The sequence below is a fragment of the Paroedura picta genome, chromosome 7, assembly GCF_049243985.1.
Source record: "Paroedura picta isolate Pp20150507F chromosome 7, Ppicta_v3.0, whole genome shotgun sequence".
NCBI classification, from domain to species: Eukaryota; Metazoa; Chordata; class Lepidosauria; order Squamata; family Gekkonidae; genus Paroedura; species Paroedura picta.
The window spans coordinates 97,029,085-97,054,657 of NC_135375.1; the positions used below are offsets into that span (position 1 = coordinate 97,029,085).

Consider the following 25,573-nt stretch of genomic DNA (forward strand, 5'->3'; position numbering starts at 1 on the left):
CTCAGGCATGCATGTATATACATTCATACTTTCTACAAGTACAATGCTGACTACTAGTCCAAAAGTATTCAGTGCTGGTTATATGATCCTAAACAATGTACACTGCATATACCAACTGTAGAATGGTCACTCGTCAAACTTTTAAAACCGCAGCAACTAGCACACTTTTAAACAGTCACATGAGAGTCTGTAAATCTAACCTCAATTTTTAATTTTAATCAGTGTCCAACACACTCTGTACCTCTATTTTAAACATCTGGTTGTCCAAATTAAGTTTTGCTTCTGGCTGGCAGTATTTCTTCAAATGGGGCAAACGACAACATTAAAGCACTTTAATTCAAAGCTTTTCATTAGCCATGATGCTACTAGCTTAAGGAAAACTAGAAGAATTGAACACTATATTAAAGACCGTTCTAGAAAGACTTCCTTTCATTCTCAAACATAACCAAACACTAAAAAAAATTACAAGACGAAGACTGAAAAAAAAATCATAATGAACCTCTCAGATGAGAAACTAATTGGTACTAAGTACACAATGGCTTACATTTAATCCTGTTAATAATCACACAAAAAGGAAATAAAAGACTCACTTTTCAGCCATCTCTCTGGACGACTGGGCTAAAATAACAGCATGACTAAATCTGACATTGACCCCTTGGCCCTGCTAGAAGTTTAAAGAATTCCTTTGAGTCTTCTGAGATCATTTCCTCCCACCACCACCCCCTGCTCAACAACTCCAAAAGAGTGGGCTAGTCCCACACATTTGACAGTCTTTTCGCAGAAAGGTGGAATAAAGAACAGCGACACAGAAACTTTGTTCTAGTTGTAGTAGTGACCTAACACTAGATTTAGAACACACTCAAGGCACAGTCGAAGCAGTGCATTAAAAAGTCAAATATAAATTTCCTTGCCAAAGTTCATTTAGATAGAACATTTAGATAGAACAAACAACTTCTACAGCAGTAAAAGATACTCAACAAGAGACTTGGAAGAAAAAGTGGACAGCAGATTAAATTAAGTCTCATCAATAACACAGATTTTGAAGAGACAATGAACACTCACAGTAAAGACTGAAGCAAACCATTTTCAGACATGTTAGATGGGGAAATGCTACTGAAGATTATTATCATGGTTAACATTCTAGCTTTTGTCATATTAAAAAATTACTGCAATGAAAACAAACATATACAAAATCTTAAGAAGAATGCAATCTTAGCCTTACTGAGTAATTTTACTATTTTTAAAGAATGAAAGAGTACAATGATCCGAAGTATGCTAAATAAAATTTTAAAAAATTTTGCTCATCCAACAGATCATGCAGAACAACACTACAGCATTGTATGCCAGTACCATATGATAAATATGATTTTGGAAAGAATGTCATTTATGTGAACTATATTTTAAAATGTGTTTAAAAAATTGGTTAGAAATAAGAGGACAGAACATCTTATGGACTGTATTAACTAAATAAGTTATTTGGTTTTCGTTTCTCCGCCCCCAAACTTTCACTTCAGATATCTAAGAGAGATGTGTCTAAGAGCTCTGCCTCATAAAGAGTTTACCTCATAACGTCATACAAATTGGCAATAATCCTTTTTACATGAGAATATTTTAAGAACTTGCATACTACAAATGTAAACTGATTTCTCTCTCTGCTTCAGTGAACTGCCCTGAATGTTGTTCCTCATATCCTATCATTGTCTCCCTGAACAGAGTGCAGACCCTATCTAATCCTTTTAACTTTTTTCTTCTGTTAAGACAGAATTATAAATACATGTCAGACTAACAGCGGACGCTGGATAAATAAAATAGATGGCCACCAAGGCTACATTACACAGCATTTTTTATCCCATTATTATAATTGTGCATACTATCTAGAAACATAATTTAATTGTCAAGAAACTGTCTACTTCATGACCCTAATGCATACAGCACATGCAAAAAAATTGCCACCCAAATAAAGGTGTTTGATCCAAGAGGCAATCACTTCTTTTATATGCTAAATAACATTTTTCCTGCACTGGGAAAGAAGGAAAGAAGGAAAGAAGGAAAGAAGGAAAGAAGGAAAGAAAGAAAGAAAGAAAGAAAGAAAGAAAGAAAGAAAGAAAGAAAGAAAGAAAGAAAGAAAGAAAGAAAGAAAGAAAGAAAGAAAGCTAACTAAACTTAACTAACTTCAGCAGGTACATATTGAACCTCATCAGCAGATTCTATTATAGCAAATATGCACAGAGATGAACAGAACAAATAAGCACCCCCTATTAGGTAACCAGCTCTTTCTCTGAGGATTCCACTGATGCCAGGATGAGCACCTAGAAGATATATGTAAACATGGGCATTCAGAGGCACGATGCAAGACAGGAGTCTCCCATAGCACCCTTTAAAATATGGTAGCAAAACAGAAAAAAATTCACATTGGGATGCTTTTTTCCATTATGGGGACAGCTGAATTTTATGACACAGAAGGCACTGGTCACACATAATATACTAGGTATGACATACATTGTTGAGCAAATGATAACAAAACTAATGTTATAAAACTGAGGTCAATTTTTACCATACCTTCAGCTTTCCAAAAGTCAATCCAAAAGTTCTCTATCCTTAAGGGTCTGGACTTTTTAAAAGGGAAAAAAGGAATTTATCAGGTTCCAAAAAGGATGGTTAGAAATGTATATTTTACTTAGCACATTCCTATGCTGACATTCTAGACTGGAGCTATACCTAAGGAGTAAAACACTGAACAGATGTAATGGAAGACTTTTTCTACAACTTTTGAGTAGCTTATTACACACACACACACACACAAATTGATCATCATAGTGGCTGGGGAAGGGAGACAGCTAATTATTTACATGAGATAAAAAGCCACAGGCCAATCTGTATAACCCCTGTATTGACTAGAATTTATTATTTAGTATCATAAGATCAGAATGTATATTATTTTTAGGAGATGACAACTTACAAAATCAACCACAGTTTAAGCATCACAATCCTGAAGAAGCTTACTTAAGAACTAGTTCCACCATAAAACAGAACTTCTTTCCAAGCAATGAGTCCAGACCTGAGGCAGAAAAAATATTTATAAAAAATGATTTCCAGTAACTGACTCATAAACAGCAGCATCATAACATACAACAAAAATATTAACCTGGTCCTCAGAAACTCTTCTTGCTCAGGTGAATTAAACAAGAAAATCACAACACAGTACTATAAGGCCTTGTTATTTGGGTTGACAACTGATGGTCAAAATGAAACAAGTAGGAGTTTTGGTTTTACTTGTCTCTATTCTATAAATCTTTGCATTACCCACAACCACCTTTGAAAGAAAGCTCACACTGAAATAAATGCAGTATACAAATTCTGCATTTAACACCCCATTACTGATGGAATATTATCATAAATTTGTTATGGCCTCACCCAGGTCACTTGCACACAACATAGAAGATCAAGTACGTAGTAGGCCAAGAGTTTCATTATTTCCTTTCCTTTCATTCATTTTGCACTATCACGGAATGTTTTAGCATGTTTAAGATATTTGTGCTCCATTCACTTTACTCAATATTTAGAACAACACTATTTTGGGGTGTTCTTCATACTTAAAAAAAATCAAATGTGTTTTTTTTTTTTACTGACATTTTCCTATAAAGTTAATAAACAAGTTACCAAATTACATAACACCTACTACATTTCTATAAAAGTGATTTTATCGTCTCACAACATGCCTTTTGTCAACTGGTAAGGCAAATGTGCTGCTCGGTTGCTGTCCCCTTTATAAGCAGCTGAGAACATCTGCCCTCTTTAATTGTTATAAAATGGCATGTAAAAACAGACAAAAATTAGTTTTCCCACCAATCCTCAAAGCTCAAACTACAATGCCAGGCTTCCTTCAGACCTATAAGGAATATAAAGAGATGGGGATAAGGAAGAAAGATCAAACTGATGCAAGAAGTAGAAAAACTCCCTTCTTAACGACCAACAAAATGACAAAAAGAGGGAAAAGGAAAGAAAGTCACCCAGAATATGACCATGTAAGCATGGGCACTCTTGCAGAAAACACAGTCTGCAACCCAAAGCCATGGGAAATTTAAATTAGTTAAAGCCAACATCTACAATAGGCAGAGAAATCTACACAGATACAAGGAGCTGTTAGGGCTGCAGGTAGACTTAGTCTAGATCACCGGAGACTTCCAGAAGAACTTTATTAGTTTTATTAATTTTTTTTAAATAATCAAGAGATTCAAGTGTATCCACATTACACCGTAAAGAAGATTAACTTTTTTCCTTTAATCAAATATCCATATGCATGCGCTGTTCCAAGGAATGGGTAGGTGGATTCCCACTGCTTATTACAGCTGCAGGGTGCACAGTAGTATAATAATTCATGCACAAAAAGCTCTTCCTGCGTTTAAATAATGTTAGCATTCCCATAAACAAAGGCAAGAAAAATGAAAGTTAGACATAAAGCACTCGCTTTAAACTGGATTCATTCATTCCCCAGGAAAAGCAGAACATATTACATCATTACAAAATGTATTCACTGTTTCAATGATACAAGCCATACTTAATGATATCAGCATTAATTCTGGATTTAATTCAGTATAGCACTAACTTACTTACTCCTTCCATATATATTTTAAGATTGGGAGGGATCAACATTTAACTTTAAATTTTTAAATTAAAAACTGTCTGTTTTATGGGTGCATGATCTACTTGAATAAGAGACAACCCTTCAAAACAGGAGATACCCGGTAGCCTGTGTGTACAATTATGTCCTGAAATACTAACAATTATCCCTAGAAGAACTAAATAAACATAGAGTGGAGCTTTGTAATAACAGTTTGCGTAGAAGTTTGCAAACCTTGATGAACAAATGAATACAAGATACATGGATATTTATATCTTGACCCATGAGCACTTAACACAGGTAGACTATAAAGTCAAATCCTGAAAAGACTGTCACTCAACCTGTAAAGTACAGATTATTTCAAATGCAGATAAATAGGCAAATTATACCATTAGGCCTCAAAGTGCCCTCTCAAATTTAAAATCCCTCCTAAATTTTATTTCATTTAAACAACAAAGTTCGGGTTTCAAACAAGAAATAACTTTTTACTAGGTGAAACTAATTCTCCAGAAGGACCAAAATGATAGCAAAAGCTGTCCCCCTCTCTAGCTTACTAAATGCATATTATAAAAAATGTATGAGATGAATAATTGTGGGTATTTGCACCAGCAAACTGATTGGATCAGCTTCATTTTTCTGAACAGTATAGCTTTTCTTAAAATATTTTGTTAGTAACTTCACAGTATATTCCAGATACAGTACTGTTATTCAAATTATGCTTTAGCCAATCACCCCTTAAACCTTGCTTTCCAGAATGACTCCATTTCAGAAATAGGCTGATGTAAATTTTAACAGGACTTACACAGACCACACATAAATTTTGCCTTGTTTTTTATTTGAGCAAAGAATATTTCTTTTACTGTTCAGAAAGAAACCTTTTAAAGCTGCCTTACCAATTAGAGAACAAGTACTTTCAGAAATAGTCCCAAGGTATAGAAGAGGTAGAATTGTAAACTGTTTCTTCCTCCTGCATGAACGATTTACTATGTAGTCAAAAAACACACAAAGCATTATTAGGAAATGTGAGTTCTACACTTGGTATCCCAACCTCTTTTTAAAAATCCAATTCAGACTGTCATGGGGAAAACAAGGCCAGCAGGGGGAAAAAATGATTTTCAACTGAAAAGCTGTTTCCCAACTTGTTAAAGTTCCATTTTCTGCATCCCATTGGTACAAACAGCATTTAAAGGATAGCTGCTCAGTGGAAGGATTTACATACTTCAAACATGGTTCCTAATGCCAGAATTAGATATTCTATGATACTGCCCTTTTTGAATTGACTATGTTGTTTGCATAAGTAAACAGTAAAATGCTATTGTAAAAAAAAAAAAGATCTCATTCACTTCTGAGGTTAAGTTTAATAAAGAAAACCTAACAGAATTTGTGGTTTGTCTCTCTAACACCAAGTGTCTAACAGTTTCACTGGATATAGGTATAGCAAAAGGTATTCAGTGAAGTGGGGATCTGTTTTTTTAGAAACCTGCTTAGAAAGAGTTAGGCCAATGACTTTTTTTCTCTTTAATCCATGATTTAAAGCCCCCGTTAACAGCAGTCCGAGCAGAAGGCACTACCAGATAAAAAGCAAACTGTTAAATAAATCTATGTTAACTAAGCAGAATTCCATGAAAAGGCCCCCTCCTCAATTTTATATACTAATAGTCAGCACTAAAAATTTTTTTATCTAAAGTACATCTGCCTACACAATCTGCTCAACACATTTATTTTTCTTCATCTCTCGTTTAATAAAAGCTAGTTCTATTGACAGCTGGGGGTGGGGATAAATCCTGTACATTTTGGAAGCCAAATCATGAGTTCTTTGTTGCTGGGGGGAGAGAGAACTAAAGAGTCAGGGCACAAAACCCAGTTTTTCAGAACAGAACACAATTCTGCAACTACTGCTCCCAATTCTTTTTTTTTTAATTAGTACTTCTGACACAGGATAGAAATAAAAACTAGCCAATTTGGAAAAGGACAAGAGAATGTCAGAAATAGTAACGTAACAAACTATACTTGAAAACTAATCAAGTACCTAAATCTTAGACCAACTTCCAAAATTTCTTTAAAAGGCCAGTCAATGCTGCTGTGAAGGCAGCAAAGCTTCTAAAGATCATTTCAGGCTGTTGGGCAGTTTGATAAAACATTCCATTTCAATACTGTTCACAGAAACTAGGGGCATCCAGAACAAAATGCAGGAACACATCTGTAACTGGTGGCAATTACTTAAAGCTCAAGTTGATTCACCTTTATTTTAACGAAGGCAACTATTATTTAAAAAATTAAAATTGTTGGTGATCAATATTATGGCTCCTGAAATATTTAAATTTTAGAGAGATCTCAATTATAAAGTAAAATGTGATGTTCCTTAGGTATTTAGACTCTGCAGAAATAATACTTGTAAAGGAAAAACAGAATAAATGGTTGTGGAATTCAGCTCATGATAGACCATTCTCAGTGCTGTAGTAATGATTGGCAAGATCTGTCTAGCACAAAAAAACATGGAGATTACCTATGGGTAGGAAATGTATCAAAAAGTGAAAATTGATGTCAGTGGTACAGTGGTACAGATGCTCAGTGTCACAGAACACCTTTCTTGAAAAATAATATTAGAGGCTTTAATAATTCTACATACTAAGCTTTGGAGCCAAACCAGCCTCAGGCATATGGCACACATATAGTTTAGCTTTTTTTTTTTTTAAGGATTTGGGACGGGAAATTTCTAACCTACCACTAGAATGAATTCACCTAAACAAAAGAAGACTTTAAGATAGATGCATAAATATCATGCAAGAATCATCATGTAACCAACAACTTATAATCCATATAAAGTGGTGAAAGGTGAATGTGTTTGATGGATGGCAACAAAGTAACAGGGTCCTTACTGAAACTTTAGGTATTTGCAGAGCTTTAGATCGCTAGAAGGAAGTTAAAAATGGTATAATGACCCAACTACTTTGCCAAAATAGAATTAAACCACTTAATGGCAAAAAAACCAACCCACAGACATGACATGAATGTTCACACTGAGGTAAAATCACACCAAAATGCAGAGAATATCAAGATTAGGCAAAGCATCAAACACAAGCATGTTCATGGTTATATACTAGCAGAATGCACAATTATGGCAAGGATTTCAAAAGCATCTATTTGAGTTTTCCCCATTATCCCAGAGGAAAATGGATAAAATAAGTAATTCATAATTTAAGAGACCCACTGCAATTCAAAGAGAAATGCAGTTTTTGGTAACATCTAAACAAAACGGCCATAATCTAGCATTAATTTAGGCACGTTTAAGCTCACTGACTTCAGTGGCCTTAAATATAACTCTGTATTTGCTTGTGAAAATAAACTGTGATGCAAAGAGTTATTCTCATCATGTCCGAAGCTCTGAGGATACTCAGACCTTTTCAGCACCTCAGTGTTGCCACTGTTTCCTGGCAAGATGAATCCCCAGCTGATGCTCTGACTCTGCAGTGCCCATTCCACTAACGGACATTTATTTATCAGAATTCTTTCTTGAATTTGGAAGTGTCCTGCACTTCCTCTGAAAACGGGTTATGTGGCTATGTCATCATGTACTTGGTCAGTGACAGAACTTTTTTTTGCACATGTGCAGTGATGTTATAACATAACATAGTAAAAAAAAGGCTGAGTGTATTGTGGGAAACAGCATGGTTGCCATAATTTCTCAGGTCCCACACTCCTCCTCAGTTGACAAACTGGATACATTAATTCAGCAATTATGAAACATGCAACATGAGGCCTCATGTACTTTGTCAGCGATGAAACCTCCTTTTTTTGGCATATACGGTGATGCTATAACATCATAACATCATTGTCCAAAATAAAGGACAATAAAGGACACTATGCTGGTTGCATAGTGGGGAAAAGCACAGCAGTCACTACTTCAAAGGTCCTCTGCTCCTCCTGGTGATCATCAAGCTGGATACATTCATTAATTATTAAGCATGCTAAATGGGTCTTCATGTACTTAGTCTTGGATGGAGTCTTCTTTTTTGCATATGCAAACATGATAGCATTGTGGAAATACTAAAATACACTGGGAGCTATAGGGGAAGAGGGAAGGCAAATGAAGAAACAATACAAGCTCATGGCATCAAAACCTACCCATCTCCCCCCTTGAAAAAAAGAGAGAAAAGGGACTTCATAGGCAGGTAATTGAACAGAGAAGGCAACATGAAACTTGGCTGCCCATTATGTCCCCACACTGCTTTATTATAATGGGGATAAACTGTTGTAATGCAAAAAACATTACACTTTTTTTAAAAGACTGCTCATGGGACAACTTGAGGGAAGACAGGAGGGCAGTAGGCAGGATGAATACAAGACAGTGATCACACAAAATGGCAGCACAGCAGGAAACTAAATTCAAATCAACACTGGAAAACTGCAAGGTAAGATGTGAAGAGCACAATGCTCAGATAATACCAACCTGTTGGTGATCCCTGGTCCCAAAGGTCTTGACCAGAGCCGAGGCCTTTTCAGTCTTGGCTCCAGCCTGAGGAAATTACCTGCCAGCTGAGAGGCAGGCCCTGGTGGAGCTATCAAACTTCCACAGGGCCTATTAAATGGCACTCTCCCACCAGGTTGAGGCTTAAATATCAAGTGGGTCTCCCTCCTTCCCATGTTCCCTCGCCTTCTTTTTCTTCTGATGGGGCATATTACAATTATTATGTTCTGACCTTATTGGTGGGCAGGATCAGTGAAGATAGTAATAAGGGGAGTTATATTGGATTGTATCATTTTAATGTGCATATTGTACTTTTTAACACTGTGGATCACTGCAGATGGGGACTGCAGCAAAGAAATTAAAAGACGCTTGCTCCTGGGGAGGAAAGTTATGGCAAATCTAGACAGCATCCTAAAAAGCTGCCACCCTGCCAACAAAAGTGCGTTTAGTCAAGGCTATGGTATTCCCAGTTGCAATGTATGGCTGCGAAAATTGGACCATAAGGAAGGCCGAGCGTCAAAGAATTGAGGCTTTTGAACTCTGGTGCTGGAGAAGACTCTTGTGAGTCCCTTGGACTGCAAGGCGAACAAACCGGTCAGTCCTAGAGGAGATCAGCCCTGACTGCTCCTTAGAAGGCCAGATCCTGAAGATGAAACTCAGATACTTTGGCCACCTCATGAGAAGGAAGGACTCCCTGGAGAAGAGCCTAATGCTGGGAGCGATCGAGGGCAAAAGAAGAAAGGGATGACAGAGAATGAGGTGGCTGGATGGAGTCACTGAAGCAGTAGGTGCAAATTTAAATGGACTCCGGGGAATGGTAGAGGACAGGAAGGCCTGGAATATCATTGTCCATGGGGTCGTGATGGGTCGGACACGACTTCGCACCTAACAACAAAACAACAACAACACTGTGGATGTTTTATTGCTGTAAGCTACCCCGAGTCTGCTTGCAAGGGGGGACAGTATAAAAGTATGCATGTTGTTGTCTCAAAGTATTAAACCATGGTGACAAGCTGAATGCTACGGGGGGGGGGGGGGGGATTGTGCTGGATAATGTACAAATGTACTTTCATCTTTTCCTTCAGTACTCATTGCTGATATTTGTGCAAACTTTTAACATCTCTAATACAAAAGCACTTTTTTCTGGGAGACTGACACAGCAGGCCACTATCGGTCACAGTAGTAATGTTTTATTTTCCAATTTATAATTAAACTAGGCATGATACATACTAAGACAGTACAGGAAGGGGAGCATATGAGTACAATCCTTCTCCTACTTTAAAAAAAGGTCATGCTTAAATTCTGAAGCAGATTCTCTTCAAGTTTTGAGAATTAGGAAATATGCATGTTAGGATTTCACAGTGAAGCTCAATTATTATCTGAAATAATAACTTGTTCAAGCAATTAACCAAAGAATTCTTTTTAGGCTCCAGCCCATGAATTTTCAAACACAAAATAAGAAGCATGAGGAACAGTTCTGTCAAGATGAGCCCCTGCTTGACAGAACACAATTAGACATTAAATAAGTATTAAAAAACAGTGAGGAATATCCAAAGTTCTTCTCCTACAAGAGAAAGTACACTTCAAGCAACTACAGAAAGTCACCAATATCACGTTCCTAATGTAGACTTTCCATGTTGGACCCCATTCTGTTACCAATAGTCCCGTGATCTGAAAAAGCCACTGTTGAGGGAATACAGGGAAAACAACGGAAGCAGGAGCATTGTTGGAATGTGTCAACGTTGTGTTTGTTTCTCCAGCAGACCACTTATTACCAAATAACCCACATCAACAGGTACATTTATGTGCTTTCTCTTAATTCCCTTTCTCTTTATATAACAAAATATATGCTTTTTCACAGACAGCAAAAATATGACACTAAAAGCATATGCGAGACATAGGATGGAGTCTGTACTAAAATTTGGAAAGGAAAAACATGATATTCTTGTTCTCTAAGTGCCGTCGCATTGCTTTTGGCTTATCAAGACCCAATGAATTAATGATCTCCAGAAAATCCTATTGTCAACAGCCTTGTGCAGGTTTTACAAATTGACACCATACTGCAGGTGTTTAATATTCAGCCTAAACTCCAGACTCACGTGTTTTTCTTCATATACATTAAAGCAGGTATTCCCAACCAGGGATCCATGGGCCCCCAGGAGTCCACAGGAGCTCCAGAGGGGGTCCCGCAGCCTTTCCCCTCCTGTCTTAATGGACTTGGCCACAAACTAGGGAACTGGCCACTTCCATTGCTCCCCCTTCTTACCTCCGGAAGCATGAGTGATATGGTTTCTGTGTCTGGGAGGGGATGGAGCCTGCATGCCTATTCCCACCTTAAACTGTCTCCTGTCTCTCCCCCTCCCCCAGTTCTCCTTGAGCCTGCCTGTTAACATGGGTGATGTCACTTCAGGAGGTTTGCAAAATTAATGATCTGTTAATCAAGGTATCTGTGATACATACCCAGTCTCTGAGTTAGTTTTTTATCTACCAAATGGTTTAATAGGTCATCTGAGATGGAATAGCATGACAAAATGTTGTTTAAAAAGTTAATAAAATCTTTGGTCATCAAAAGCTTAAATGATTGCTCACTAAACAAACTCAAACTTGATATTCCACAATGACTAAATGTATGTGAGCCCTACATGAGGGCAGACCAGTTTCTGCTCTCATCAGGGCTGCTGATCTCCCCTTTGGAAGGACTAAGATCTGGTCTTAGAACCTGATTCCAAACTTTGTACGCCATCTTTGTAAGTAGGTTTCAGTGGACCCAGCTTTTTAGTACTGGCCTACTTCTGAATGTTTTGTCACATCCAATTATAGAAATAACTGGACGCTGGGTTTTTTGAATGCCCCACGATGCCAACTACTTAATTTGGAAAGCCCAATCCTTCTAAACCAGTCAATTGAAACTCTTGAGTTGTCAGCGGGAAGCAAATAGGGCCCAGGACAGGTCATGACATACTTGTACAAGGAGAACCCAACTGTTTGGCAATCTCCACAGTGGAGATACTGAAATCCTCATTAACTGAGACCCAAAAGAAACGACTGTTTCAGAAGGGAGTTACTAGGATATCCTCCTGACTCAGAGGGAAAAGATACAGTAACACTTTTTTTTTTAAGGATAAATTGCCAATTGCAAAAATTACCAGTTACACGTTTCAGTATTCTTCATACACAGTGGCTAAAATACATTCTGGAATGAAGCTTGCTCCTGATATGTTACTAACAGTACTTCAACTTTTGTACCTACCTCATTGTCTTCTATGTTTCTTCAATATTTGTCTAGAAGTTTAGTTTAAGAAATACTAACGGTCACTTGTCTGGCAGAAGATTTAGAATCATTTCACTAACTTTAAAAAGAAGAAATGGCATAGCCAATGCACTTTAGAAGTACTTGATGCAACTCAAAATTTATTTAGGCAGAAAATGCCATCATTTACCCAGTTTATGTGCCAGGTAACACAATTGCCTGAATTTCCTTTCCAAGATTCTACAAAATAGCAAAAGCACATCTGCTGTTGGCACCGCATATAAAAATCCACTTAGACAACACAAGATCACTATCAGAACTGAGCCATTTGACTCAATGGTATTTACTGAAGTTACTATACCCTTTTCCTCTTGAATTAATCTTCAGCATTTAACCTTATTTGCGCTCTTCTTTCCCTATTTCCACCTGGGTCATCATGTTTTCCCAATAGTTTTTAACTCTACTTGGTGTTATCAACCACAAGAGTATACTAACCTTCAGAGGCTGAACTTCCATAGCCCTCAAGGTTTAAGAGGATGTTTTCATCTTTGATATCTCTGGCACCGCCCAGCAACATCCAGCTCTCCACATTATCACTTTCAGAGACTGTGCTGGCCTTATCTTCATCCTCAGCACTGGAGCTGTCCTCTATTACTAGGATCTTGTGGATCATGCGAACGCCATCACGGTAAAAAGAGACAGACTTCTGATTAATTCTTTTCTCTTTCCTTGAAGTGTTTGTAGACTGTCCCTTTGAATTCATGATAGTTTGAAAAGACCCTTTAGTTGACTTCACTGACATGGAATCAGTGTTACTGTATGTTCTTTCTAGCATTGGAGAGTCTGGAGTTGTTCGCTTCTGGAGTTTGCTTTTGTAAACACTATCTTCATCAGGAGTATCAGACAAGATGATGACATCAGGACTATCTGAAATGTGAATGACATCGCTATCTGAAATTACAACTAAGTTGTCTTTATGATCCGGTTTACTCACTATAGGCCCAGCTTCTTCAGCTTCTTCTTCTCCACTGACATCTCCAAGGGCCTGAGCATAATGCACTTGGCTGTAAAGATGAAACTCTATCTCACTGTCAACACTTGTATCACTGGAGGACTCTTCACAGTAAATATCATCTTCAAATGCTTCTATGTCATCATATCCACCAAACATTGTGGGAAAATAGTTGTATCTGTTAAAAAAGAAAAATCCAAATGGTTGAAATAGAAATGCCAATAAAATATAGCTGCATCCATCCTTAAAAAAGAAGTCTTCAAAACACAAAACAGAAAACTGACTACTCAAAGTTGAAGTCTATGTGTATATAACAGTCAAGTATCTCTGGTACTCTGCAGTTGACAATTCAATGGGTTTCTCAGATGGCTATATATCCCTGCCTGCTCCTAACCTGGACAAGCTTTTAGCAAATAACTTTTTGTATAATTTATCCAGGTTTAGTAAACATAATCCCAATGTCAGAGCCAGTGTAGTGGTTAAGAGTACTAAAGTACCTGGGAGACCCACGTCCTATATGTGCTTTTAAAGCTCGTTGGTAGATCTTGGCCTAAGAGTTGAAGAAAAGAGCCAGTTTGGTGTAGTGGTTAGGAGTGCGGACTTCTAATCTGGCATGCCGGGCTCGATTCTGCACTCCCCCACGTGCAGCCCAACCTTGGGTTCACCACGGCTCTGATAAAACTGTTTTGGAAGAGGAAAGGGAAGGCGCTTTGAGCCTCTTTCGGGTAGAGAAAAGCGGCATATAAGAACCAACTCTTCTTCTTCTTCTCCTCCTCCTCCTTCTAATTTACAGGGTTGTTGTGAGGATAAAATGGAAAAGAGAACAATGTATGTAAACTGCTTTGGGAGCTCCACTGGGGAGAAAGGTGGGGTACAAATGATTAAATAAATAAATCCCTCAACCACCAATTACTAAGAGATATATGGCTGTATCCATACTACTGAGTATTTGCAAAAACAGAGGGGATGAAAACTGAAGTTAAAACAAGACTCAGTAACCAAAATGTTGAGAGAAAAAGATTAAAAATAATGCTGCTTAGGGTTTAAATACAAACTCATTAAAATGCCTGGAAAATGTGTCTATATAAACTTTCCTGGCCAGAAAATGTTATGAATTAATAATTCAAGCAGAAATTTGACTAACCATATTTCACCAAAAATTCATTCATTCATTCATTCATTCATTCATTTATTTATTTATTTTTCGCCCGCCACTCCCTGGAAGGATCGTGATGGGTTATATTCAATAAAAATCCCAGTAAAATACCCCTAAAAATACAGCAATATCCTGTCTTCATCAGTGGTCAATATGCTGATCAATACATTTAGAAAGACATATGTACAAGTGTATGCAGTCCCATTTCAGGGCGACCCTCTCAGTGGAGTACAGCTGACTAAGCAGAGTTATTTACCTTGCTTTCCCACTCATTTTGCAACCCAGATTCTGCTACTAGGATAGCAAGCACCCCTCATGTACAATGATGGGAAGCAAGTGAACCCTACAGAAGAAGGCGGAGAAAACAGAAATCACCCTTTCCTTTTCTGCCAGCAAATGCACAAACTGGCTTCAACTGCATGTCTACAACAAATAATTTCATATTTCCTGCAAACCCTCCCTCACCCAATATCCTGTTGTCAGGGAGGTACAATTCTACTGTAATATTTTTCTGACATATTTTCCATTTGTCCTATGTTTTCGCAACAGATGTTGTCATTGTAACAGATATTCCAACCACACAAAAGTGGTAACCAACAAGGAGAGCCAGTTTGGTGTATTGGTTACGAGTGCGGACTTCTAATCTGGCATGCCGGGTTCAATTCTGCACTCCCCCACATACAGCCAGCTGCGTAACCTTGGGTTTGCCACAGCACTGATAAAACTGTTCTGACCGAGCAGTGATATCAGGGCTCTCTCAGCCTCACCCACCTCACAGGGTGTCTATTGTGGGGAGAGGAAAGGAAACTGTAAGCCGCTTTGAGCCTCCTTCAGGTAGAGAAAAGCAGCATATAAGAACGAACTTTTCTTCAACTCTTCTTCAAGGTGACGTTCATGATAAATCTGACCCTCATAACAAATTAGACCGACACGTCTGCTTTAGGGAGTAGCTCCTCATGCCTCCCTGGAGGGGTTTTGGGAGCGCATCAGAAGATGCCTACTAGGAAAAGAGTCAAAAAGTCATTGCATGACATAGAACACCGACGAATTGCTTACTCATGCCTCAGACTGCCATGATTCAGAGTAGTAAGGATCAAGTTGAACACAAAAACAAAGCACACACACAGACATTTCCATAGGTTGAAGCATATTTCTAAAAGTTACTTTTTCCTGAAAGTGGCAGAAGGTTCTCTAAAACATAGCCCCCACATTCGCTTCCCATTCCCTTTAAATTATCCCCTGCTTAAAGAACATTTTTCAATTAAACACTGCATTGTCATCACTGGAAATCGGAAACTGCTCCCATATAAAAACAGAGTCCAATAACACCTTTAAGACCAACAAAGATTTGTTCAAGGCATGAGCTTTTGAGTGCATGCACTCTTCCTCAGACTGGTCTGTAGACTTCACTTGCTTCCCATCATTGTACATGAGGGGTGCTTGACCTCCTAGGGGCAAACTAGTCTAAGGAAGAGTGCATGTACTCGAAAGCTCACGCCTTGAATAAATCTTTGTTGGTCTTAAAGGTGCTATTGGATTGTTGTGCTACTTCAGACCAACATGGCTACCCATTTGAATCTGCTCCCATATAATAAGGTGTTTCAGGGCAAAACTAGATGCTACAGCATCCACAGGCTAGACCAGTGGTTCTCAACCTGGGGGTCAGGGACCCCTTTGGGGGTTGACCGACCCTTTCATAGGGGTCACGGCAGGGCAAGCAGCTTGGCTGGGGGGGCACCATCTACGCAACAGGTAGACTGAGATACAGCATTTGTCTGTCTGGAGCAGCAGAAAAGAGCAAGATCCGCATGGTGGTACAAAAGGCAGAACTGAACTGAGAAACCCTGGAAAAAAAATTTTAGATACAATCATAAACAATGAATCTTCACGCTATTGGTCTGTTTCAGTTTAATTTCTGTGAAAGAGCACTTGCATATAATTTTATGGTTGGGGGGTCACCACAACATGAGAAACTGTATTAAAGGGTAGTGGCATTAGGAAGGTTGAAAACCACTGGGCTAGACTCACAGACACTGCCACTGTTTTAGAACAGAATTTGGCCATTTAAAAATGCAGTTGAGAGCCTGATCTTGGTTGAGTCTGCAGCAGGAGAAGCAATCTTGCTTCCCACCCACACCTATTAAGTATCAAAACAGCCCTGGCTCAGATGGCCCCCTACTTGTCAGGGGAACGTCTATCTAGTTGTCACCTGTTCTTCTGGAGGAAAGGAATTAGAAGCAGCCAATCCAAAAAAAGGAAGATATGACTACCATGAGAAATTCTGCTTCCTTTCAGGTGTAATATGAGCTGCATGCCTTGAGTTCAACTGACGGGTTCAAAATACAAAGACCAGATATTGTTCATTTGTTTCAAATGGCTAGTGAAATCATAAGACTAAAAAAAACAACAACAACCAGCTTCTGGCCAACTTTTGACATCTGTGTAGTATCCAGAGTTTCAAAGTGCTCAGTGTGTAATATATTTTGACAGACATCTTTCACACTTCAATCATGACCCGTTAATAGAAAGCACTTTGCACTTTTTTACAACAAAAAACCCCTAAAATGAAATAGCAATTGCAGGCTGCAGCTAAACTTCCATATCTTAAGTAAAGCTAACAGGCCTTGGCACTAAAATGACAGATGGTTTGCACTCAAAAGGATACAATATATGCTGGGAGGGACTTAATTTTCCACACTTCAGGCTCATTCATGAGTCTTAGCTTGAGAGGATATTCCTTAGAAGAAATGCCTTGAGTTAATAACCACCTCTATGGCATCATACAAAGCAGAAGATGAAGGCGGTTATTGAATCAAGGCTATCAAGTCAAGTCATATTGCCAAACTACAAGTTGTGGATAAACAAATGTCAATGAACCACAGTAGATGGAGACACAGACTGCCTGTGACAGAATTGCTGATTCGCACAATTTTGTCATAAACTGTTAAACAACAGCTAAGCACTAACATTAAAATAATGAACATTTCAGCACGAGTTTTAAGTTTCTAGTACTCATGGCTACAAAAGGTTTGAAAACTGGACTACATTGTAAGCGTTAAAAAAGATGTGTCAAGAATGCCAATAAAAGCTCAGAATGTACTAAATCTAAGAAAACCTTTTCATGGATATAGGAGTACATATATACTCAAAAAAAGAGATGGATCCAATTATTTAAAGCAGGGGTAAACTTGTGGTCCTCCAGATGTTCATGGACTACAATTCCCATGAACCCCTGCCAGCGGGAACCAATCACCTCATATAACAAATATAAGAAGCAATCTGTGTCCTTTGTCAGCTGTAACTTACACAGAAGCTAGTTGAAGTTTTAAAGGTTTTGCATTTATAACATACTTTTTATTTATTTCTACCACTAAACATAATCCTAAACACTTCCTTTTCTTTTAATTTTATTAAAGCTATGACAGAGGAGTTATAGTATATGAATAAATATGGAGCAACCCTCGTTGCCATTACCACAACAAAAAGCTAACCTTCAAATTTATCCTAAATTCTCCCTAGTTTCTCATAATTTCATTACTCCCCACTACCGGGTACCACCTAATTCACACACATCCCAATTACTTAAAGTTACTTAGTCATTAAGGCGCAAATGACTTATGGCAACCTCTGTAGGGTTTTCAAAGGAAGAGATGAACAGAGGTGATTTGCCATTGCCCGCCTCTATGCAGTGACCCTGGTTTTCCTTGGCAGCCTCCAATACAAATACTAACCAGGGCTGCCACAGCTTCACTTCCAAGATATGATAAGACTGGGTTAATCTGTGTCATCCAGGTCAGGAAAGCTCAATAGCTGATGACTCCTAAATCTAGGCCTTTATTGTACCAGGATCGAACAATTATTTTTGATACTTCTTGCAAAGTTTTTTGTTGATAAAATATTCCAATGCACTAGTATTTGGATGCTGGTGTAATACAGGTCAGTCAGAAGAAATATCTAATATGTTTCCTGGTCTATTTATGGACCTTTTTCACCTAGTTTCTGAGCTGGATGTTGACAAGATCCTAGGATCTGTTTAAGTCAGAACTTGTGCCCTAGATCATAAGGACCACATGTACAAGCCTCTACCATCTATTTATTTATCTATTATAAATTAACCACTAACTCAGGGTACTTTCCCTGAGCCACTAAAAGCTATGGTTGACTTCTTAACCATCACTACAGGAAAATGATGAAGCTAATTACAACCTAGTCTCTAATCTGTCCATTCTAGGCAAAGGGATTAAAAAGCAGTAGCAGACTAAATCCAGGTCTTACTGATCAATTCATCTTCTCTAGATCCTTTTCAGTCTGGGCTATGGGACAGGGCAGGTAGTTTTAACTGATAACCTCCATCTGAATGCAGACTAGAGGTCCCCAGCATAGTACCTAAGGGTACCATGGTAACTAGGGACATCATTCTTAGTGTAATAATGCTGTTGAAACCAGGGAAGGCTCATGGAAACAATACGATCTCCCCGGGAACCAATCAAAGCCAATATCAACTGGTGGGTCCCAATGTTGGCTACACACCTTACACATACTGATCCTTCAGCTCTGATCCTTAGGGCTTGGCTATTATAGGCTCAATATTTAGGAAGGGAGAAAAGACAAACCCTTCAAATTACAACCCAATCGGACTACTCAGTGTGGTCAGTAAGCTTTTTTCAAGACATTTATACTGGAAACTCTGGGACTGGATGGGTCAAGAAAATATACTAATGGAGAAGCAGGCAGGTTTTAGAGCTGGTCACTCAATGATACATGGCTAGTAGATAATTTTGTGTATTTTAGTATATTAGAGTTCAAATCTCACACACACCCAAATGAACCTGATGACCTCAAGCAAACCTTTGACACACTCTTAGGCCTCTCTTCCCCAGCCTGAAATTTGGGGATAATATTGATGTGCCTTTATGGAGATTATAGATACTGTATTAAAACTCTTAAAACGCAAGTATTAGACTTGCATCTCCTGTTGTAAACACGTGCCCATGTTCAAATAAATGCCCAATACTTGCTATATTCCCACATCTGACAAAGATGGCCATAACTGCTTAACTATCAATAAAATGCCCAAAATAGAAGACACACAATAAAGGGTATTAGTCAGCTTGGTGTAGTGGCTAACAGTAGCAGCCTCTCATCTGGAGAACTGGGTGTGATTCCCCATTCCTCCACAAGCATCCAGCTAGGTAGCGTTGGGCCAGTCATAGTTCTCATTGCTTTCACAGCTCCACCTACCACACAAGGTCTCTGCTGTGGGGAGAGGAAGGGAAGGTGACTGTAAGCCTGAGACACATAAGGCCTGCTTGGTGACCTTGTGCCAGTCAGTTCTCTCATAACTCTCTCAACTCCACACGCCTCACAAAGTGTCAGTTGTGGGGAGAGGCCTGGAAGGCCATTGTAATCCCCTTTGAGACACATGAGGCCTTCTGGATGACCTTGGACCACTCACAGTTCTCTCTCAGCTCCACCTACCTTACAAGGTATCTGTTGTGGGGAAAAGAAGGCAGTAGTAAGCGCATTGTGACTCCTTCGGGTAGTGAAAAGCGGGGCATAAAAACAAACACTACTACCTTCCGACCAACGTGTCTACCTGTTCCCCCCTCTTGAACAAATGTGCCTTGAACCTGCTCGAGCTACTGCAACTCGCTCCCGTTTTCCTTGTGATTGTTTGCCGCTTTCCCCTCCCCCCGAGCACGTGCTCAAAACTCCTTAGCGAGGGGGGGGGGGGCTAAGGCTTTGTGACGGCCTACAAGGACAGTTCTGATAGGAATCACCCGGGGAGGGGGGCAAAATGAGAACGGGGCGCCTCTGAGCATGGCCAAAGGGCTCGCTCATCAGAGGAAGAAAAACCGTCCCGCTGATATCAAAAGGGGGGAAAGCCACCCGTGCTTCATACAAATTAGAGAAGTCAGAACACACAAGCTTCGTCCCACCCCCGGCCGCGCTTCCCTGCCGGCCAGGACCAATTGGCGGGGCCGGACGGAGGGGCCACGTGTGCCCGGGAGAAGCCGGGAGAGCAACGGCCGGCCTGAGGGGAGCGTGGGGGAGGGGACGCGGCCTCTCTCTCGCTCGCGCGCTCACACGCCTTACTCACTAGCGCTGCCTGCTGCGACCAGGAAACCCCCTCGCGACCGGAACAGGCGCCACCAACGACCCCTCCCCTTCCCCGCTTCTTCCTCCTCTCAGATTGGGCCGCGCTTCCGCCGGCTGACAGAAGGGTGGGGAAAGAGAGGGCCCGGAGGCGGACGCAGAGGGAGGAGAGAGCCGCGAGTGCGCCTGCGCGCCCGACGAAGCGCCGTGAGAACAGCGCATGCGTAAAAAACAGCGAGCGAGCGTAAACTTATGTGCGCGCGTGCTCGGCCTCGCGCGTTTTGAGTGAAGGGGGGAAAGGAGGGGTACAAAGTTTGGATCTAGTTACGCACGCGGTCTGAAAAGCATGGGGCTAGCCGCCGATTGGTCTCCTGTCTTACGTCAGCGGAATTCTTCTTCACTCGGATTGGCGGAGCGCCCCGGTGACGCTCCCTTCGCGTGCGGTTCTGTGATGGGAAGAGGGGGCGCGAGGGTTGCTCTTCTTGCGAGGGTGAAGTACACGTGGGCAGCGAGGTGGGGGCGGGGCGAGTAGTCTTTTGTCTCCCTCCTTCCTTCCTTTCGCGTTCGGAGTGTCCGCTTGGAAGGAGCGTATGGTCGACGCGGGACGGCCGTCCCTTTGTGACGCTGAGTGCACGCGAGCGTTCCTGTGTAGCCGTCAGGAAACCCGCAAGGGGCTGGTTTCACCTTGGGTTGGATGCGGGGCTTATATATAAGCTCTCGGTAGAGGCTGGCGTTCTCCATTAGCCTGTCTCCTTTCCCGGTTCAAAGCACTGAGGAGCCGCGTCGATGCCGAGAAACAACAGCGGAGGGCGGACAGGAAGCAGGGCAGGGGCGTTCATTCTTTCCCCCTCCCCGCCCCCCAGCATCTATGGTGTAATACCCAACTGAACTCCCACCTCTTCTTAAGTCCTCCCCCTTCAGCTTCCACCCCTGAAATCTCCCAAGAATTTCCTAGTTATTTGTATTGTTCCTGCTTGATGTAAACAGCCCTGAGCTTTAGGGGAGGGTGGTATATAAATATAATACCATGAATGGCTCTAAAAGAGTCACAGTAGAGAAGGGGTGATTAAAGAAGACCTATTGAAAGAGGCTGTGGTACGTGCACTGCTGAAAAAAAAATCTAGATCCACAAGAGCCTAACAACTACAGACCCATCTTGCAATTATCGTTTCTGGGGAAGATGATAGAAAGGGCAGTCGCAAACCAACTGACGGAATATCTGGGAGAAGCTTCGGTCCTAGACCCATCCCAGTCAGGTTTCTGGCCTGGCCATGGGGTCGACAGCACTAGTCGCCCTGACGGACTACCTCTGTCACCAGTTGGACCGAGGCGGGTCGGCACTGCTGATATTATTAGACCTCTCAGCTGTGTTGGACACAGTCGATCATGAGCTTCTAGCTCACCGCCTCATCGATGCCAGAATACAAGGGACAGCCCTTCAGTGGCTGATCTCCTTCCTCCAGGATTGTGGACAGAGGGTTGCAATAGGAGAGAAAACATCAGACTGCCGGCAACTTACTTGTGGAGTCCCACAAGGAGCAGTCCTCTCTCCTATCCTATTCAACATCTTCATGTGTCCTCTCGCACAACTGGTACAGAAGTTTGGGCTGGGTTGTCATCAATATGCAGATGACACCCAGTTCTTCCTCCTGATGGATGGCCGCCCTGACTCTCCCCCAGAAGCATTAGCCAGCTGCCTGGAAGCAGTGACGCGATGGCTCAAGCAGAGTCGTCTGAAGCTCAATACTTCAAAGACGGAGGTCCTGCGACTGGGTAGGAAGGGCCCAAGCGAGGAAGCGCATCTGCCTGCCCTGGATGGTGTGCAGCTCTCTACGGCTTGCTCCGCCAGGAATCAAGGTGTGATTCTGGACGCTTCCCTCACAATGGAAGCCCAGATCACAAAGGTAGCACAGCTGGCCTTCTACCATCTCCGCCAAGCCAAACTACTAGCGCCCTACCTGGCCCCGGAACACCTAGCCACAGTGATCCATGCGACGGTCACCTCTAGACTGGATTTTTGTAACTCGCTCTACGCAGGCCTGCCCTTAGCCTTGACCCGGTAACTACTGCTGGTTCAAAATGCAGCAGCCAGGATCCTCACAGCAACACCGTGGAGGTCTCACATCCGGCTTATTCTCCACCAGCTGCAATGATTGCCAGTTGAATTTTGGATCAGACTAAAGGTTCTGGTGATTGCCTTCAAGGCCATACGTGGTCAGGGCCCAGTGTACCTGAAGGATTGCCTCCCCACCTATGCCCCCAAAAGAGCTCTCGCTCCACTGCCACCAACCAGCTAAGGATCCCTGGCCCTAAAGAAGTCCGCCTGGTCTCAACCAGGGCAGGAGCATTCTCTGTTCTGGCCCCCACCTGGTGGAACGAGCTCCCGGAGATCAGGGCCCTGACGGAGCTAAAACACTTCCGCAGGGCCTGCAAAAAGGAGCTCTTCCGCCAGGCATTTGGTTGAGACCAGACGTAATCAACAGAGACTGAAAGGCCCATGCCCCCCCCTCAGAATTCCACCAACATGCTCTGGACCTGTTTGTATTGTTGCACTGTTGTATTGCCTATATTATTTATAATGTTACATTGTTATACGGTTACAACCATTAGTTATTATTGTAAAGTTATTCACATGTTTATAGATTGTTTTATGTATTGTTGTTTGTTCTTTTGTAAACCGCCTTGAGACCCCGGGGAGGGCGGTATATAAATATAATAAATATTTTCCTATAGAAACGCCAAGGGTAGGACATGACTGAACGGATGACATCATCCTCATACATCCAGAAGTAGTAAACCTGTGAAGACCAGTGCTAGGAGGCAATGTCAGTAGGAAGCCTTGGAGGGAGCCATCTTGGAACATAATGATGATAATTATTTAGGAAATGGTACTTCCTTAGTATGGTGCAAAGTATATTTAACAGTATTTTCAGTTACCAGGCCCAGAGTTTTAGAGGCAGTGGAAGAGCTCTGCATAGAACATTTTGATTAATCTGCACCTTCCTTCTGAAATTTGGGAGTCCGTTCAGATCGTCAGCAGAAATTATGAACTTTTCCCATATAGAACAGAATGTGTGAACTTTCAGTTTTAATTTTTACCCTACCGACGTGGATAGCTACATGGAGCAGAGTGTTCTGGAAGTGAACCAGTTCTTGTCAGAATCAATTCTGATTCTGGTTGCTTACAGTCAGTCTAAAAGGGTTGTTGGGGCTGGAAACTGCCATGAAATCACAGCTGACTTATCGCAATCTCATGGGGTTTTCAAGGCAAGGTATATTCAAATGTAATTTGCTATGGCCAGCTTTTGTGTCATGACCCTGGGATTCCTAGGTGGTCTCCCGTCTAAGAACTGACAAGGGCCATCCCTGCTTAGCTTCTGATATATAATGCGATCAGGCTAGCCTGGGGCCATCCAAGTCAGAGCAACAAAAAGGTGAAGTGATTACATTATGCTTAAATCACATTTGTTTCCATAAGGTGTAGGGCTTCATAACTTAGCCTTGAGGTTTCTTGACAGCCCTGAAAGGGGTTCCCCAGTGGGTTGGAGTTAACTAACTTTTAATATCGTTTTAAAATTTGGTAAATATTTATCGGGTGATATGACCATCACTTTCTCCTTCTGTATTGTTCATCCTGCCAAATAAGACCTGCCCCACAAGCCCTGCTTTCTGTGTTCCCACCATGCTTTTGGGCTATACAAAAGAATACACAGTATCAAAAAATATACCACAGATAACAAAGCGACCTTAACATAATCATCTTCAGAGGTCAGAAATCAACTGTGTGTGACTCTATGCAAATCCAGAATGCAAGATGCTTTCACTTCAATCTAGGTGAGGTTTACAGATTGATGCCTTTTTTCAGAGATCAACCGGGTGAATGTGAATTCTTTATATTCATAGTATCGATCCAGGCTATTTATTGGCACTTCACTGTAGAACATACCTATGTTTTGTCTCCCTGGGTGGAAAAAGATTTCTACATGGATATTATATTTATGCATGTGTTGGTTGATGATTGACCTCTGAAGAAGTTCCAATTAGATTGGAACACATCAAATAATTTTGTTATCTGTGGCATATATTTTAATAGTGCATGTGTTAAAACGGGCTTTTGTGTTTTTGTATTTTGAATGTTTTGGTTTTAATTGAGCTAATTGAGCACTGAGCCATAAATTATGTCTTTAATATACTTTTATGGTAATTTCAGATTTCTCAGCCTTTTTGGTTTCCAGGGATTGTTTCTTTTCCCTTCCATTCTTTGTTTTCAGTAGTGAGGGGGTCTTTTTTGGGAAGTGCCACCTTGCCTGGGCAAAGCCTATGGCAGGATGAAAAAAATTACATAAGATCAGAGAGAAGCGGTGGTAGGGGAAGGGAAAAATTCTGATTGGCTCCACAAGAGGGGCCTCTACAGGGAGTGCTATGTAGCCTGGGCAAAGCTACTGGCAGGATGAAAAAATTATATAAGATCAGAGAGAAGCAGTGGTATTTAGGAGTGAAGTAAGGAGAGGTTTAAAAGGATGAAATGTTGACCGAAGGAACAATGTTCCCACTTCCAGAAGGTCCCTGCAATTGATAACCATGACAGTCTGAAACATGAAGATGGAATAATATAATTAAGAAAAGTTCTGATTCAAAGGGGCTTTCCCCTCCCCCTTCAGATTTACACTAATTCTTTCCAACTTGACCTGAACTGTAGTGCCTTGGTAGTTCTTTGTCCCCTCTGAAGAACACCAATAGACAGCTCATGTGAACAACTGACATTATGTAATGCCTTTACATTTGACATTCCCATGGCATCATCTTCGCCATCAATGCAGAATAATCTGTCAGAGCATGAAATTGGTATTTTTACATACTCTCAACATACAAATGTCAGTCTACAAACCATTCACTGGGGTTAAGATGATATTGTTTCTTTCCATTCAAATGTGTGAATCTGTTTAAGTGTAGGTTGCTCATGGTGTGTT

At 40.8% G+C, this 25,573-nt stretch overlaps 1 protein-coding gene across 8 annotated transcripts in view; it reads right to left on the bottom strand.

Annotated features, from left to right (window-relative positions):
- The window catches only part of ZCCHC7 (zinc finger CCHC-type containing 7), a 154,844-nt gene extending 133,655 nt beyond the window's left edge, over nucleotides 1–21,189 (bottom strand). Inside the window, exons 1-2 of one of the 8 annotated variants that reach the window (XM_077345556.1) lie at nucleotides 19,986–20,069; nucleotides 12,835–13,529 (exon numbers count right to left, since the gene is read on the bottom strand). In XM_077345556.1, coding sequence (XP_077201671.1) covers nucleotides 12,835–13,529; nucleotides 19,986–20,065 — 775 coding nt within the window. In that variant the 5' untranslated portion in view covers nucleotides 20,066–20,069. Of the gene's footprint in view, nucleotides 1–12,834; nucleotides 13,530–14,763; nucleotides 14,833–18,238; nucleotides 18,691–18,782; nucleotides 18,992–19,985; nucleotides 20,070–20,603; nucleotides 20,877–20,935 lie in introns of those variants that run through there. The other 7 variants (XM_077345557.1, XM_077345561.1, XM_077345560.1 and 4 more) reach the window with 7 other exon arrangements.
- Between the last annotated feature and the right edge of the window lie 4,384 nt (nucleotides 21,190–25,573).